General features: G+C 34.7%; 1 protein-coding gene across 20 annotated transcripts in view; it reads left to right on the top strand.

The window, feature by feature from the left end:
- MIA2 (MIA SH3 domain ER export factor 2) overlaps positions 1 to 17797 on the top strand; it is a 139044-nt gene that overhangs the window by 66668 nt on the left and 54579 nt on the right. For 12 of the 20 annotated variants that reach the window (XM_056810984.1, XM_056810983.1, XM_056810986.1 and 9 more), the window contains 5 exons: positions 2171 to 2242; positions 5360 to 5386; positions 5748 to 5858; positions 6616 to 6687; positions 10625 to 10729. In XM_056810984.1, the coding sequence (XP_056666962.1) occupies positions 2171 to 2242; positions 5360 to 5386; positions 5748 to 5858; positions 6616 to 6687; positions 10625 to 10729 (387 nt within the window). The remainder of the gene's footprint in view (positions 1 to 2170; positions 2243 to 5359; positions 5387 to 5747; positions 5859 to 6615; positions 6688 to 10624; positions 10730 to 17797) is intronic. The other 8 variants (XM_007473168.3, XM_007473165.3, XM_007473178.3 and 5 more) reach the window with 2 other exon arrangements.

The following is a 17797-nucleotide window of genomic DNA, read 5'->3' as shown; positions in this document are numbered from 1 at the left end:
TTATATATTGTTATTATAAAACATTAGGGATAGGGGCTAGACCTGTAATTTCATGATATATGATTGTCAGATCACTGATGATATCTTCAAACTTGAGGTAGTTGGATACCAATAAAGCATACCTGTATGTATGACTTATACTTTTCAGTGGTCTTGCTTTTAAGATTATATCCTTCCCTATGTTTACTGGGAAATGATCCTAAGGGTTGGAATCTTAGGCTTCTTTGAGACATAGACTTTGACAAACTTTGCTGGGGAAATATAAAGATTATGCTTTTTTTTTTGTCATTTGCATGCATTCAGTTTTACTGTTACCCACAAATGCTCTACTGCCTTAATTAGAAATTCTGACATTGTTTTATCTGACCATCGCTACGTATTATTTCATTTCTCCCTAATCCTTACCTCTCTTAAAACCTAGTCTTCACATTAGCCTATCTTCATCCTTCTTGACCTCTCCACTGCATTTAATGTTGTTAACTACTTTCTTTTTCTGGATACTTTCTTCTTTTAGGGTTTTGTGGCACTGTGAGTGTTCTTCAGACCTGTCCTGAACTCTCCCATCTTGGTGACCTCATCTGTTCTTGAGGTTTTAAATCTCATTTTTGTGCCAGTGACTCACAGATCTGTATATCTAGCCTAACTTTTCCTCTTGAGTTGTAGTCGCACATCACCAGTTTTCTTTTGGACGTTTCAAACTAGATATCTCAGACATCTCAAACTCAGAAATTGAACTCCTCTTTCCTTCCAAATGAATTCCTCTGCCAGACTTTTATGTCTGATAGCACCATCCTCCCACTTTCCCAAACTCTGTTTTTCCCTATTTCTCACCCCTTATAGAAAATCAGTTGGTAGAGCTTATCATTTCTGCCTCCATAACATCTTTCATATCCAACCTTTCTCTCTTATATATGTATTTTTCACCTGAACTGTCAGAGACCATATCTGGAGAAAACTTAGGACCAGGAACAAGATAAGGGTTTCTGAGAATCTGAACAAACAAGTTACCACCTGGAAACTGGCGTCGGCAGACCAACGGCCACAAACCATAAAAAATCCTTCACGTTCCTTCCTCTCTGATGCTATCATTCTTTCCCCAACTACTTCCCCCTACCTAATGTGTATATATTCTTACCCTGTACCTGCAATAAACGAGCCTTGACACTATTAGACAGACTCTGTCTCTCTTGAGTGCTTGGTCTCCCCTCTCTCCCCCTATGGTTTTTCAGGTGGCTGCTTCACGGACCTCACGGTTGTATCTGGCTGGATCCGGATACTGAATGAGGCCCTCATTATCTCTCATCTAGATTGATGTAATAGCTTTCTAATTAGCTCCTTGCCTCAAGCCTAATTCTATTCCTCTACCCTACACACTCCTACCAAAGTGCTTTTCCTTAAGTGTTGATCTGTTCTTGACTTTCCTACTCATTCATTTTAAGGGGTAGCATATGGCCTCTAGGATAAAATATAAACTCAGCATTTAAAACCCTTCATAACTTGAGTCCAACTTCTCTTTATAATCTCAGTGGATATTATTCAAACACTGCACTTTTTGAGCCTGCCAAATTGTGATCCTCCCAAATTCTGTGATCCTGTTTCTCACACATGATACTCCATCTCCCTTCATTGTATTTAGCAACCTTTCATGCTTGAAATGTGCCTTTTCCTTACCTCTGCCTTTTAGTATCCTTTTTTCCCTTCAAGGTCCAGCTCAAGCACTGCTTTTTTCATGAAGCCTTTCTTCAGTCCCCTCAACTAATACCTCCCCTCTTAAATTCCCTTCTATTAACTACTTTATATTTATATTTATTTATATTTATTCTGAATATTCTTACAACTACTTGTGAGGCCACAGTTTTTGATGCTTTGTATTTGACTACTTAGGGATTAGCACGTAATAGGTGCATAAAAATGCTTGTTCACTGATTTATTTGCCAGTGAAAATTCACAGACAGGGGTTTGCCATTATTGTTGTCTTTCTTTGGCCTAGAAAATGGAAATTGAAGAAAATGGTACCAAATTTACATTCCTATAAAATAACTTTTTCTAGGATCTTTCAGTCTACAATCAAAAATATTTTCCTTGCTTATCATATAGTCACCAAAGGCAGAGTTTGAGACCTTGTGGAAATGTTTTAGAGATTCTGACATAGACTGTTGTTTGATTGCAGTATGAATATTTAGAATCATCTTTAAAGGATGGAATCTTTGAAAAAGAGTCATCAGAAACATCCAGTCTGGAGGTAAGAACAAAAGGAAAAGGGGGAGTAGTGGAGTGATTTAAGGAAACTGGGAAAGAGTCTTACTTTAAAAAAATTAATAACATCTTATTAAAGCTAGGAAAAGATTATCCTTTAGAGAAGATAAACATACTTCAATAAAAAAGAAATGTTAATTATTCTGTTTGGATGGCCAGTTAGAACTTTCCTGGAAAAGAAACCAAAAAAAATTTTTAAAGAGAAAATAGAACACAGAGAAATAACTGAAAACACTGGAGATGGGAGCCTTCATTTGCAAATATCTTTATAAGACATTTGCATCATTTTGGGGGTTTTTGGTCTCTCCTCTTAGGCAATAGAACATACTCTTACAGCAAAGGAGGTCACTTGCTTCCAGTCCAGTAGTCTATTAAACTTGCCATATTTTTGCAGAGTAGTGTACCTGACATCACAAAGGGATAGAAGTTTTTAGAAGGTGAAGAATAGATGATAGCAGCAAGTTATTACACATTTTTCTAGCTCTTTTACCGTCACTTCACATTCAGATTCCTTAGAATTTTATATCTAAATTTTTTAAAGAAAGTACTTTTAAATTCAGGCAGCCAGAGAGTGTGAGTATTGTGTTTGTGTTGCGTAGATGGATATGTATAAGGTAAATATTGAGAAAGGAAGTATTTACAGATATTTACAGATAGAGATAGGTTGTTTCTTTTTCCTTTTACCCTATAGATTTTCTCAGCCCTTCCACTAGTAGTTTCCAACTACTATAATAGCATCAAAAGATTCTCAGTGATTTGGGTTTATGTCTAAATAATAAGAGCGCTAAGTTTATTGTTACAAGACTTGTTAATCCTGTTTTTCCTTCTTAACCAAAACTTTTGGGGCTTCATTTTCTACATCTGTAAAATGAGAGAGTAGACTAGATAATCTCTGAGATCTCTTCCAACTCCCAATCCTATGATCCTTGTATTCATTCGTGATTTTTAAAAACTGCAATATTAATTCCATATAAAAATGAGCAAGAACTTCAATTAATTATTCTTTGTTTGTGACTTTTGTTATCTCTTGAAACAAATTGATTTTATTTTTATTTTAACAATTGAATAAATGTTAAATGATAACTACATGTGTATAAAATACTGTGATAGAAACCTGGTAAGTTTAAGTAATCTCTGCTCTTATAAGACATGTATACAAATAAGTATAAGAAGTAGAATGTTATGGGACAAAGGAGAGAAAACAAAATGCTGGGAAATTTGAGCAGGGTTATATGATTTAGAGTTGGAAAGGACAATCTAGATCCAACACCCTCTTTTTGTAGAGTACATGAAAGGGAAGTAATATGAATTAATGCTGGAAATCTGGAGCCAAATTTGGAGGGCTTTAAATGCCAGGTAAGGAGTTTGTGTTTTATCTTATAGGTGATAGAGAAATCCAGAGAATTTTTGAAAAGGGGAGTAACACAATGCATTTGTATATTAGGAAGAATATTTTTCTGGCTGAGTGAAGGATGGTTTAGATAGGAGAGAAACTCAAAATAGGGAAACTGGTTAGAAGGTTTAGTAGAGTAGGCTAGAGGAGGCGTGAGGCATAGGGTGAGGGGAGCCAAGAGGTGATCTTGGAGAGAATAATTTCAGAAGATTTGTGGAATAGAAAGGAGTTGAGGAATAAATAGGGTGTTAAAAAGTAAAGACATTAAGTATAGGTTATTCTGTCAGGAGTTCTGACAATAAATGGGAGTGGGGGTTGAAATATAGGATGATATATGGAGGGGATATTAGGGTCAAGAAAGTTTTAGTTTTATTTATTTACTTGCTTTTTAAAGATAACAGTGACTCAAATATGTTTATAGGTGACAAGGAATGAACCATTAGAGAGAAAAAACTGAAGGAGAGAGAGAATGAACATTCCTTGAGTAGAGAAGAGGGTTATCACTGAGACCTGAAGCAAAAGAGAAGTGAAGAAATAGAGAAGATTTGGAATGTGGGGATTGGGAGATTAGGGAAAAAAAGGGAAAATGGCTTTAAGGTAGGAGGCAAAATCATTCTGCAGAGAGATTGAATTGGGGGTATAGCTATGGACTTTGTGTAGTAAATTTTGAATAAACTTCTGTCTAGTATGATTGGAGGTCATTCATATGAATAAAAGGATTCTTCTGCACTGGTGAGCTTTCGTGTGAGATTAGATATTATGATTTTATATTGAATTCAGTCAGCAAAGTCTTATTTCTTTCAGTTGAGCTTGGTATGGGAATCATTGTAAAAAGAGAAGTCAAACAGATGATAGATAAACCCAGGATCAAGAATTAGCAGGGCACAGTGACAAAGTGTCAGTGTTCAAGTTGAAATGAAAAACTCTTAAGGTTAATACTGAAAAGAAGAGAAATGAAACCAGGGTGATGGATGAGGAAAACAGAAAGGGATAGGTAGGCCAGAGGTTTCAAAAAGAAACAAGAGCATGCCTAGGAATAAGGCTCTAGAAGAGATTATCAACAAAGAAGAATTTCAGTGTTAGAATTTTATCATTTTTTTTTCATAGTTTCCTTTTAAAAAATTCTTGATTATCTCTTCTCACCTATTCAGCTCTGAGTGATCAGTAGTTCTGTTTCTACTTTGATCAGTTTGACAGTTTTTATAGGTAAACAAGAAGTTGACTTAATAGCATTATAATCTATGTGCCAAATAAAAACAGGCAAAGTTACTTTGGGAGATGTCAATTTTACAGGCTTTAATTGCAAAATATAGTTGTTTTTCATTTTGAACTATTATGGGAATTTCTTGTGTTAATTTTTAGTATTTTTATACTCATTTTGTTGGCATTCCTGAGCATCAGTAACAGTGGTTAGCTGTAGATTCAACCATATTATCAAATGCACCAACTCTTCTCTTTAAATTACTGATACGCAATGAAATCTTTTTTTCAGTTATAATATAACTTTACAATAGCTGAAGATTTAGCATTTAAAAAGAAAACCAACATAGTATTGTTTTTTTATTTTGAAGTAATAATGAAAAAACTAGGAAAGTAATGTGCAAATAAGTTTCCTTTTTCAAAAATCAAAATTAAAATGTTTGATTTGTCTTTAGTTTTGCATATTTTAAAATTATTTTTGGATCTTTTGTTTTCTGGGGGGGGGACAAGTTGTTTGATGGATCACAAATTTTAGAGGTATGTTTACTTCATTATCTATAAACCAATTGTAATAATCTAGTACCTAATGATAATTTCAAATAATAAAAGGTAATAGAAAATGGTAATCTTTTACCTTCTATAGGGCAAGATTATTTTTAAAACTATTTTAAAGTATATCACTAATTTTCTGATTGATAGTGTTCATTTTTATTTGTCTTTTTAAAATCAAATGCCCTACTAATTTTTTCTTTCATGCTATCTTAGAAGATACAGATATTGTTAATCTTAACAAATAAGCTGATTCAAATTACACAAATTTTTAAAATATAGAAAAGATGTTGATTAGCCCTAACCAAAAATGTTCATGTTACTTTACAAAACTGACATTTTTTTTTAGACTGCATATGAGAAACTAAACAAGGCAAATTCTGTTCTTACGGATGACATACATTCTCTGGAAACAGATCTGAAAGAGGAGAAATCTAAACGATCAGAACAGGATGAGTTGGTAAGATTTTTCTGTATGGAGGAATGAAAAGGGAAAGGTAGTGATTTAGACTTTATAGTTTTTTTAAAAAATGTTAAAAGAAGTAGCCTATATTTACCCAAATATTCACATGATGGTTTTTACTGTACAAAAAGCAAAAATGAAAATGCTTTAACTTTCTAGTTTTTGTTTTTTCTCCTTTTTTTACCCCCTTCGTATTTGACTTTGGAAAAGGCACATTGATATGTATGTGAGTGAGTGACTTGCTTAATAAACTTTTGAAATAATTAACCTTTTTTAAAAATGATAATCATGAATCTATTCCCTGTAATTTGGTAATATATTAAAGTTTAGCCTAAAAATTTTATTTTATTTTTTAAAAAACCTTACCTTCTGTTTTGGTATCAGTTCTGTGTATCATTTCCAAGGCCGAAGAACTTTAGTAAAGACTGGGTAATGTGGATTAAGTGACTTCCCAGGGTCACAGAGACAGGAAGTATCTGAGGCCAGATTTCTCTACCTCAGCTTCTCAATCCATTGAGCCACCTAGTTGCCCCCCAAAGATGTTATTTTATATGTTGCTTTGATATTTACTATTTATATTATTAGAAAAATATAAAAATAGTTATAAAACAGCATTATATTTTTGTGTAGTTTTTAATTATAAACCAAAAATATTTTGGCTATAAATATAAAATCAGATTTTGTAACATGTTTTTAACAGTGGATAAAATCCCTTACAATTAAAAAAAACCACAATATTAACACTGTTTTTTAGATGACTGACATTAAAAGACGGATACAATCCCTTGAAGATGAATCAAAATCTATCAAATCACAAGTGGCTGAAGTAAGTTGAATTAGATAGTTATTTTGTAAAGCATACAGATAATTTTCATGTAACATTTTTTAAATGCCCTTAAGAGCTAGAATTTTAGAACTGGAAGGAATCTTAAAAGCTTAGTTAGTATAGGCCCATCATTTTTATAGGTAAGGAAGCAGGTAATCAAATAAAGTATAAGTTCTTGATACAATCAGTTTTCTGCAATCTGATTTTTTTACACTTGATCTTAGCCAAAAGGCCGAGAAGCGATGCAATCTGATTTTTTTAAACTTTTCAAGTTTTTTTTTTTAAACTACTTCACTTCATGCACTATATATTCCAATCAAAGGGGGAAATCCCATTGGCTTGCTGCCCTCTCCTATCTCTGTTCCTTTGCTCATATCACCCTCAGTGTATAGAATAAACTTCCTTTCTCCTTCCCTTTCTCAAATTTTTAGCTTTTTTTCCTTCAATTTTTAATTTAGGGACTACCTTCTCCATGAATTTTCTTCTGACTTCCCCAGCTAAAAGTTTGAGATATAGGTTGAATTAAATTGAGAAAAACTTACTTGCCTCAGGATATAGAGCCAACTAAATAGTAACAGAGCTGGGAATAGAATCCAGATCTTCTGAACTCAACTATATGCAAGCATTCTGTGCTGATAGGTTTTGAGGATTAGTTGTGGGACACATAAAAATGTAAAGTAACTCTGAAACTTTTTGATAGAGACTCAAGTATATACAAATAGATGAGCCTCTGTCTCTGGATTCTCAAGGATGATTATGATTCTGATCTAAGTCTCTGTTAGCTGTTAATCTGGCTGCTTCTCCTGCAATTGTTTATATGCATTTATCTTTACTCTGTGACATATTGTCAGCTCTTTGTAATAATTAGCTAATAGGGCATGACTGACTTTCTAAAACTAAATTCTATTTCTCTATACTTGTATTAATGAAATATAGACCTAGTACTCCCTCTCTCCCAGTTAAGCGCTTCCTCATATTAAACTGAATTCTAGACATCTAATCTTTTTTCTTTAGCTACAGTTATATGTAATTACTATCTCTTTAGAAGAAACTTTTTTTATAATGAACTTTATAAACAGCATTTTTTGATATACATAGAACAGAAAAAGAATTGTAGATGAAACTATTTGCCTCTAGTTCCTTTCAAAACTTCCTTATGTTTTTTTCTAGATATTTTTTTCTGAGTTATTTTTGAACTTTGAAATATGAGCAAATATCACCCTTTCCACATACAGAAAACACAAAAAGAGAGTTCTATATGAATTCATGAATCTCTATTCTCCATCTTACTTGATCATTTTGTCGATTAGTTTTTAAATCTTTAATAATTATTTGTTTTTATGGTATTGTTCAGCTTCTGCTCACTCTATTCTGCATTGGTTCTTACAGATTTCCCTTGATTTTTCTGAAACTGTTCTTTTTGTCATTTCTAATGTCGTACTTGTGTTACATTACATTCATATACAATGTTTTTTTCAGGCATTCCCCAATCAATGGGAGTCCCTTTCATTTCCATTACAAGAGAACTACTAACCCTTTCCTCTTATTTGGATTGCTTTGGGAGATAACCTACTAGTGGTATTGCTTCTCATAATTTTTGTCAAATGGTGAATCTTTTGGGTCTTTGAGTTTTATAGAAGACTAGGCAGCTATGTTCATTTCCTTCCATATATTATGTACTGATTTATTCCACTTAACCAGCTTATCAACCAGCACTGAACTGTTTTGATGATTACTAGTTTATAGAATAGTTTGCAATATAGTACTACTAGGTCTCCTTCCTTCCCACCTTTTTCATAGTTTCTCTTAAAATTCTTGACTTTTTGTTCCTCTAGATACCTTTTTCTAGCTCTAAGTTTCTTTCAATTCTTATATTCACATTTTAGAAGTCTTTTAGTTAATTGAAGATCCATTTTTTCCCCTGTAGAATTATACTCAGATGTACAGAAGGAGCTGTTCTTTGTTGAAAGCCTTTTGGAATATTTTTATTCTAAGTTCTTCTGTCCTTTTTTAAAAGCTTTCTGTGACCCCCAACTATGATTTTCTTTGGTACTTTCTAACTAGCAAATTTTATTTTTTTTCCTGTTAGAACGTGTTTTTATTTATTTTTAATGATTCAAAATAAATCACTCCAGCAAAACAGTCTGTACCCTCTAAAACACTTGGTTGAATTCTTGAGTGGAAAAGAGTGAAAACAGAGTAAAACTCACATCTTGTCATTAGGGTCACATTTAAGCATGACCTTTAACCCTTCTCCCTTGCTAGTTATCTCAGAGGAAATCTGTGGGTGACTAAGTACTTGAAATCTACTGACTTGGATGAAAGCATTGAGATTGTCATGGGCCATATATTGCAATATTGAAACATGCCTCAGAAGGCTCCTTCCCCCACTGCTGCATGTACCAGAGAGATATTCTAGGTATTATTTTTTCCCTTGGATTTTGACTATAACACTTCAGAGAAATTTCATTTTTATAGCTTATTTGAGGAGACAACCTGTATGTTGTTTCTATTTTTACTTTGCTTTCTGATACAAATAGATCTGTGGAGCTTTCATTTAACATTTCTTGAAATAGTGTAACAAATAAAAATTGGTCTAGAGGCTCACTCACCCAATTTGTAAGCGTTTATTAGTAATGAGAGAAAGAGAAAAGAAAGAGAGGTAGATAGATTTCATTTGAGGTAAGATCAGATCCCAGATTTCAGCTCAGTATGGTCTCCTCCATGTTGTGTTGCTGATTGTCAAGCTCCAGTCTAGAGTGCCAGTCACTCTCTCCTTCCCAAGCTTGCCTTTTAAACCCCACTAGCTCCTCCCTTCCATTGAGATGTTGCATGATGATGCTGCTGCTCACACTGATGCCAAGGGATGGCAGGCCATTAGATATGTTACTCTGTAATATCCACCATTGGGGTGCCATGGGATGGAGGTATTTTACTTCACACAGTATGAAATCCATTCTTTTTTTTAGGGATAGAGAGAGGCATGGGTTTCAGGTAGTCTTACAACTCTTAAATAATCTCTCTCTGAACTGGTTTCTGGTTCAAACGTTTTGGTTAAGTGATAAATTAAAATTTTCCCCTCAGTCTTTTGATTTTGTTGTAATGTTTTGATTTTGTTACGAAGTGTTTTGTCTCAAAGAAAGTCATTTGTTTTCAAATGTTCAAGGAATCTTTACTTAGGTAAGGTTTAGAAACTCTTGGACTATGGGAAATTAGACCTTTGTCAGAGAATTTTGTTATAGAGAGTTTCATTCTTTTTTTTTTAATTAGTTTTTAAAAAGCCTTTTATTTTCTGTCTTAGAACTGTGTATTGGTTCTAAAGTGCAAGAGTGGTATGGGCTAAGCAGTGGAGGTTAAGTGACTTGCCCAGGATTACACAGCTAGGAAGTATCTGAGGCCAGATTAGAACCCAGGATCTCCCATCTCTAGGCCTGGCTCTCAATCCACTGAGCTACCCAGCTACCCCCTAGAGAGCTTCGTTCTTAAAGGCCATCAGAGTTGGCTTAATTAGGGTGTTGCAAACTTTTGGAACTCCTTGGGTATTTGGGTTAAGTTTCTTGATTTATTATTTGATATATTTGATATATATATATATATATTTGATATTGATATATTATTTATTATTTATTTCTATGTTTCTATTTTTTTCTATTTACTGTTGTTCTGCTCTTTTTCACTCTACCACCTTAACTGGAAGTCAGGTTTAAATGCTAGGTTCTGCCACTTTCCTGCCTATATGAGCGAGCAGGTCACTTAATCCCTCAGTTTTTTTATCTGTATATAATGAAGGAGCTGGATTAGATGACTAGTAATATCATCCAACACTAAATCTATAGATCTTTATTCCATCTAAGTCTGTAATATTTTGATTCTGTAATGTTTGTTTTATTTCACTATTTATTCATAGGTTCTTTCTCACATTTTCTATCTTTTTTAGGCCAAAACAACCTTAAAAGTGTTTCAGATGAATGAAGAACGACTTAAAACATCAATAGAAGATGCATTGGAAGAAAATGCCCATCTTCAGGAAAGCCAAAAACAGGTTTGTACAGTTTAAATATTCATTCATTTAGGAGCACTCACATTTCAAATGTCCATACACATGAAGGGTTGACTCAAACTATGCCAGAACTGATGATAGGTTGGTTCTACATGATAACATTACATTTTTTTGTAGTCACTATTTCCTTCTCTGTGGCTTGTTAGCTATAACAACGTCATTGTGGGTTGTGTATTCCTGGTGAGTAGCAGGCAGATGAATGTGATAATATAGTACCTCCTATATCTTTTATATTGCTTGAAAGTCAACAGGGTTGACCCTCAATACAACATGAAAAATAGTTGAAAACTTTATTGTTCATTGTTTCCCTTTTATATGTTCTTTCCTATCCTGGTGACCTTTTTTTTAACTTTAGAAATAAAAATAATCTTAGATAATTGTAATCTACTATTAATTCAGTAGAGGGTCTAGACTGAAAGGAACCATATCCATCAGAGATCCTGAACCCCAGAGAAAAAAAGTACTCAAGGGCCTGTGCTTCCAGGGACTCATTAATCAGGAGCTAAATTCTCTACCAATGGTTTGTCTTTTCTGTGTGCCTCCTCCCTTGTAATATATGGAGATGTTCATTCCTTCCTTTAGGTACTGCTTTTAGCCAGCACCTGCACCCCAATCTCCTCAGTGTTAGGAGTGACAAGCTATGGCAGCTAAAACTTCCATTCCTGCATGGACACTGCCTAGTAACTCCATACAGTAACAGAGCCATAAAATGAGGGGACCTCATCAGTGGGTCTTTTTCACATCTTGTGGAAGGAACTTCTACTTCCTGCTCCACTTATCCCTGTGATTCAGAGTTGAAATCTGTTGAGGTGAAAATGTTTTTTACCTGCTATCTCTCTCCCTCACTCTTCTACCTGTCCATTTGACTCCATCCCTTCCACAACCTACATCCTTCTTTTGTCCTATTAATTACATTGTGTCTTGTGGAACTTTACCTTTATTTTTAACTATTTTTTCCCATTTCAATCTAGGGCACCTTTATTCGTTTAGTCACTGAGATTCACAGTGTCAGAATCGTGCTCAATTCTAATCAACCTCCTCTCCTCCCCCCAACCAGACAGTTGATAAGAATACTTGACTTGATATCAACTTGACTTCTCCAACATCTTTCTCATCTGTGTTCTTTTTTCCATTCCACTAGTGAAGTCTTTCATCACCTCTTGCCTGGACTCTAGTGGTCATCTAATTTGACTCTGCCTTCATTGTCTCCCCTTTTTAATCCATACTCCACACAGCTAACTAGAAAACAAAGGTCTATTTCTCTCTTACTCAAGAAGCCTTCTGTTTTTTCTAGGATCAAGTAATTTAAATGTCTTTATATAGTGAAGCTTTAGTATTAAACTCCACCTATGTTATGATCCAGTCACATTGGCCTACCTGTAGCCTCCACAGACATGCTGCTTTTTGTCCACCTTTGCTCCAGCTGTCCTTCAGGCCTGGAATGTATACCCCTTCCTTTTAGAATCCTTGTCTTTCTTGCAGTCTGAGTTAAAGTACCACCTCCTACATGAGTCTTTTCCTGATTTCCCATCTACTGGTTTTTTTCTCCTCCTACTAAATTACATTATGTTTTTCTGGTATCTGTAATTGTTTCCTCTAATAACTTTTATCTTCCTCGAGGGTAGAGATTATTTCATTTCTTCAAAGTGGCTGACACACAGTAAAGGCTTAATAAATGCATCTTGACTAATTGATCCCTGTAAATAGACTCCCAGATATGGGAAAGGTGTCATTGTATTGCCTGTGTTTCTTAAGAAGTTATCTTCATCTTAGGATGTCTTTGTGTCTCTCCCCTATTGTGCTAACTTGTAGGGAAGTGCATTTTGATATCTGAAAGCATGGTCAGAATAGAGAATGTTATCTTAATCCCTCAAACCTAGCCCTTCTCCATACTTTTGATTCTTTTGAGGATAACAGTTTCGCAACATTGGAGTCACATCTTTAATTCTTTACTTTCATTTATTTCATATCTAATTAGTTGCCACATCTGGGCTATTCTACCTTATCAGAATTTCTGATTCATTCAATGCCACCTTTCTAGTTTAGCTGCTCATCACTTAAGACTATGGACATAGTCTCTTAATTCATCTACCTGCCTTAAGTTTCTCCCTTTTAAATCCATTCTTGACATAGTTGCCAAAATAGCATTTTGAAACACTGATCTGACTAATTCCTCTTATTTAGATAGACTCCATTGGATAAAATGTAAACTCATCAGCTTGGCATGAAAAGCCTTTCACAATATGATTCTAGATTACCTTTTCAGGCTTTTCATATTCTTCCACTTCATGCATTCCATGTTCTAACCAAACTGGCCTGTCTCCTGTTCCCTTAACTCAGCATTTCATCTCCTGTCCCTTTTCCTTTGTACAGGCTGACCCATGCCTGCAATGAATTCCTTCTTTTCTTTGCTTCTTAAAATCTAGGCTTCCTTCAACTCTTAGATCTTATACTACTCTTATAGGAAACTATTCCTGATCTAGTAGTTAGTGTTCCCTTTTCAAATTATTACATATATGCTTATCTAATTTACATACTACATCTCCCCAGTAGATTGTAAGCTTTTTAAGGACAGGAATTGTATTTTCTTTAATCATTGTGTTCCCAGCCTCTTAACAGGGTCTTGCACATAGCAGATACTTAATAAATGGTTATTAGAAAAGACTTGTGTTGAAAGAGTTCTATCTGAAAACATAGCTCTGTCTTTCACTTGTGTATGGATTCAGTTCAACAGACATTTATTATGTGTCAACAAAATAAGACAGAGACTTTGCTGTCATAGGAAGGTAAAGCCTATGCATAAATAATTATGACATTAAATAGAATAAAAGTTCAAAGGGATACTCAGATCAATTTTTTGAAGAGGGAAGAGTATCTTTTTTACCTGAAATGAAATTATGCTGGCTAATTCTTAGGAATATTATAGAGTATTATAATGTTATAGAGTATTATAATGTTGTAGACCTGAGGTGTGGTTGGACAAGATGATTTCTGAAGTACTTTCCAACTCTTCACATTCTGTGATTCTGTTAAGATTTCTTGGATGACTGTCAACATTAGAAGGAAAGCAAAGAAACGGGGGAAAAATTTTTTGTAGACACCCTCTCAGATCTCATATCTAAAATATAGAGAATTTTGTCAAATTTATAAGAAGAAGCCATCTCCCAATTCATGAATGAGCAAAAGATATAAACAGACAATTTTCAGATGAAGAAATCAAATCCATGTGTACCTATATGAAAAAATGTTCTAAATCAGTACTGCAAATTGGCTAAAATGGTAAAAGGACAAAATGTCAAATGTTGGAGGGGATATGGAAAAATGAAGACACTAATGCTCTGGTGGCAGAGCTGTGAACTGATCAACCATTTTGGAGAGCCCTTTGAAATTATTCCCCACAGAGTTATAAAACTGTATATACCCTTGAATCCAGCAATACTATTGCTGGGTCTCTTTCTCAAGAAGGTCAGGGTAAGAGTAACAGAACCCACATATTTCAAAATATTTATAGCAGCTCTCTTTGTATTAAGCAAAGAATTGGAACCTGAGGAAATACCCATCAGTTGGAAAATAGCTATAAGAAACTATAAGCAGACTGATTAAAAAAAAAAATTGGAAAGAACTACATGAGATAGTGAACAGTGAAATTCATAGATACAAGAGATCCACATTATGCACAGCCACAGAATTAATGGTGGAACAATAAACTGAATGTTATTTTCAGAAAGTGAACAGAAAGGTGAAATATGAAAGGAAGGGAAAGGGATCTCAGCTATTAAGAGATGAAGTTCATTGTAGGCTTTGAGACTGAACAAAGGCAAAGGTACAGAAGAGGACATGCAAAGAACAGGCAAAAATCATTTGGTCAGAACATGAAATCAATACCATGGACATTAGTAGTTCAAGATAAAACTGGAATAGTTGCAGTCAGAATGACAGGATGAGGAGTTATGGCAGCAGAAAACCACTGATGGTTCCTAAGAAAAGGACTAGGATTATTTCAGGAGAAAGAATATTCAAATACAATAGTGTAAATAATGAATTGTAGAGGGAAGAGTAGAGATCAGAAGACACCAAGAATCGTTATACTAAAAGTGGAAAGAAGGTAATGAATATGAGAGATATTTCAGAGAGAATTACGGTCATGTGATGATGAAATGGAAGTCTAGAGTGAGAAAGAATGAAGAATCAAAGATTATTCCAGAGTTTTTCAAAACTAGATGACTAGAAAGATAATGGCTTTCATCAACAGAAACAGAAATTAGAGAGGCATGCTTAAGGGGAAAGGTAGATGGACTCCCAATATCTAGCTCCATTTATTTTCCTTTCATTTTTTCTTTTATTCATTTTTTTACATTCTTTTAAAATTTTTTTGGTTTCTAAATTCTGCCCCTCCCCTACCCATTGAGAAGGCAAGCAATATGATACCAGTTATACTTGCAGAGTCATGGAAAACATTTCCATATTTTCTGTTACCAAAAAAAAAAAGAAACAAGAAACATAACATAAATTGGGAGTAAAAAGTATGTTTCAGTCTGCCCTCTGAGTTCATTATACTTTTTGAGGTGGGTAGTGTTTTTCATCTTAAATCCTTTGGAATTGGCTTGTATCATTGTATTTATCAAAGTAACTAGGTCTTCCACAGTTGATAATCATTACAATATTACTATTACTATGTACAATGTTCACTTTGCCACAAGTTCATGTAGGTCTTCTCAGGTTTCCTATAATCTTAAATACTCCTGTAATACACATCTTGTTTGTTATTTCTGGTAGCACAATAGTATTATATCACCATTTTATACCACGGCTTGTTGTTCAGTCATTCCCCAATCCATGTTTCAATTCTTTGCCACCACAAAGAGACTAGCCCTGTTTCTTAACTCTTTCCATATCTCTGACAGATGTTTCTGCTTGGATGTCCTATCATCCCCCAAAGGGTCACAGAACTGAATTCAATATCTCTTCCATAGGCCAGCCCTTCAGATACTTGAAGATGTTTGTAAGCTGAGTTTTCTTGTCAGGCTAAATAAGCATTTCCAATTTTTTAAACCAATTATCATATGACATGAATTTAAGATTCTTCATTCTGATTGCCATCTTGTGGATATCCCAGTTCTTAAATATTTTTACTAAAACGTTGCATTTAACACGGAACATAATATTCCATATGTGCTGTGACCAGGACAGAGTATAGCAGGATTGTCCTCACCCTGTTCTTGCCTATTATGGTACTTTGAATACAGCCTAAAATTACACTAGCTTTTTTTTTTTTTAAACCCTTACCTTCCGTCTTGGAAAACAATACTGTTTATTGGTTCCAAGTCAGAACAGTGGTAAGGGCTAGGCAATGGGGGGTTAAGTGACTTGCCCAGGGTCACACAGCAGGGAAGTATCTGAGGCCAGATTTGAACCTTGAACCTCCTGTCTCTAGGCCTGGCTTTCAATCCATTGAGCTTCCCAACTGCCCCACATTAGATTATTTGACTGCCATGATCTCACACTTTTGAGATTTTCTGACCTTGTAGTTTACTAAAATCCCTTGGTATTTTTCAAGCGAATTGTTAAGTTGATTTTTTCAACGCACACCTAAGATTTTATATTTATCTTTATTAAATTTTATATTCCTGTATTTGTCCCAATGTTGGAATCTTTTTTGGATCCTGTGTCATGGAGTATGCTAGCTATCCCAGCTTTGTCTCACCCATAAATTTGATTAGCATGCTACTAATGCCTTTATTCAAGTTGTCATTGATAAAAACAAATAACATTGGGTCAAATCACAGATTAGGCCACTCTGCTTGAGACTTCTTTCCGCATTCAATTATTATTGACTACTCTTTGTGACTGGCCACTCATTTAATTCAAAACCCACCTCATAGTCCTCATACCTGGTTTTCATATGAGAAACTTGGTCAAATGCTTTGTTGTAGTAAACCATATCTATATCATCAATCTGACCTATAAGTTTATATGTACTATCAAAAAAGAAAGTTACCCTGTTTTACCTTATTCATAATAAAACCTGCCTTTTTAAATTACCATTTGCTTTTCTCTAAATTTTTTGGTCTGGATTTGCCTTTGACTTCATCAAGTATAAGAGACTCATAGAAACTTCCTTTACCCACGCATACTGGCAACTGTTTTGGAACTCTGAGAGGTTAAGTGATTGGTCCTGATCACTTAGCCAACATGTGTCAGAGGAAGAAATTGAATCCAGGTCATTCTTACTGTAAAGTTCTCTTTTTGATGCAAATGCTGCCTCTCTTTTCTATATTTAGCCGTTCCTTTAATATTGTACTCTAGAATTTTGCCAGGAAGTTAAAGCTAGAACCTATAATTTAGTTTCTAAATCTCCTCCCCCTTTTATTATTTTTTATGCCATGTAAGCATTTTCTCTTCTCTAATCTTGCAAACTCTTGTTTCTGTAGTTAGGGATCACTACACTGATGCAAAGTTATCTCTGCCCTTGCTTTCAGTATCTTTGATTATCTGGTCCTGGTGACTTAACTCACCAGGGGCAGCTGTATATTTTCTTACTTCCTCCTGCTTGTTCTAGAAGCAGCTCCTTTTTAGCTATTTTTTTCCCTGTCGTTTCCAGGGCATATGTTGTTCTTCAAGAAACAAATAAGAGTTGAGCCACTCTGTCTTCTCTGGGTCATCATGTACTGCTGCTTTTTCCATCCTGAGTGGCTCTGTCCTTTCACTGCTGTTCTCCTGACATTACTCAGGTCTGCTGCATAGATGGTGACAGTTTTCCTCTTCCCTTTGCCTTTTTGGTTTAAAGCCCTGTTGATTATATTTATACTACTCCAGCTAAATATTTTCTTGCTATCAGCCTTTGTTAGATGTACATCCTAGCCAGGAATTTGTCCAGAAACCTAAATCCTATTCTTATGTCATCTTTTCATCAGCTATTCACATTCTAGTTCTCCTTTTCTCATTTGAAGCCCTGTTCTTTCTTAGGTAGCAGTGATCAAAATATCAGCTGTGCCTCTAATTCTTAGAAAATTTTTCCTTATATCTAACCCAAATCCTCTGCTTCTTTTC

Source organism: Monodelphis domestica, chromosome 1 (genome assembly GCF_027887165.1).
Source record: "Monodelphis domestica isolate mMonDom1 chromosome 1, mMonDom1.pri, whole genome shotgun sequence".
NCBI classification, from domain to species: Eukaryota; Metazoa; Chordata; class Mammalia; order Didelphimorphia; family Didelphidae; genus Monodelphis; species Monodelphis domestica.
This window is presented reverse-complemented; position numbering and strand designations above follow the sequence as displayed.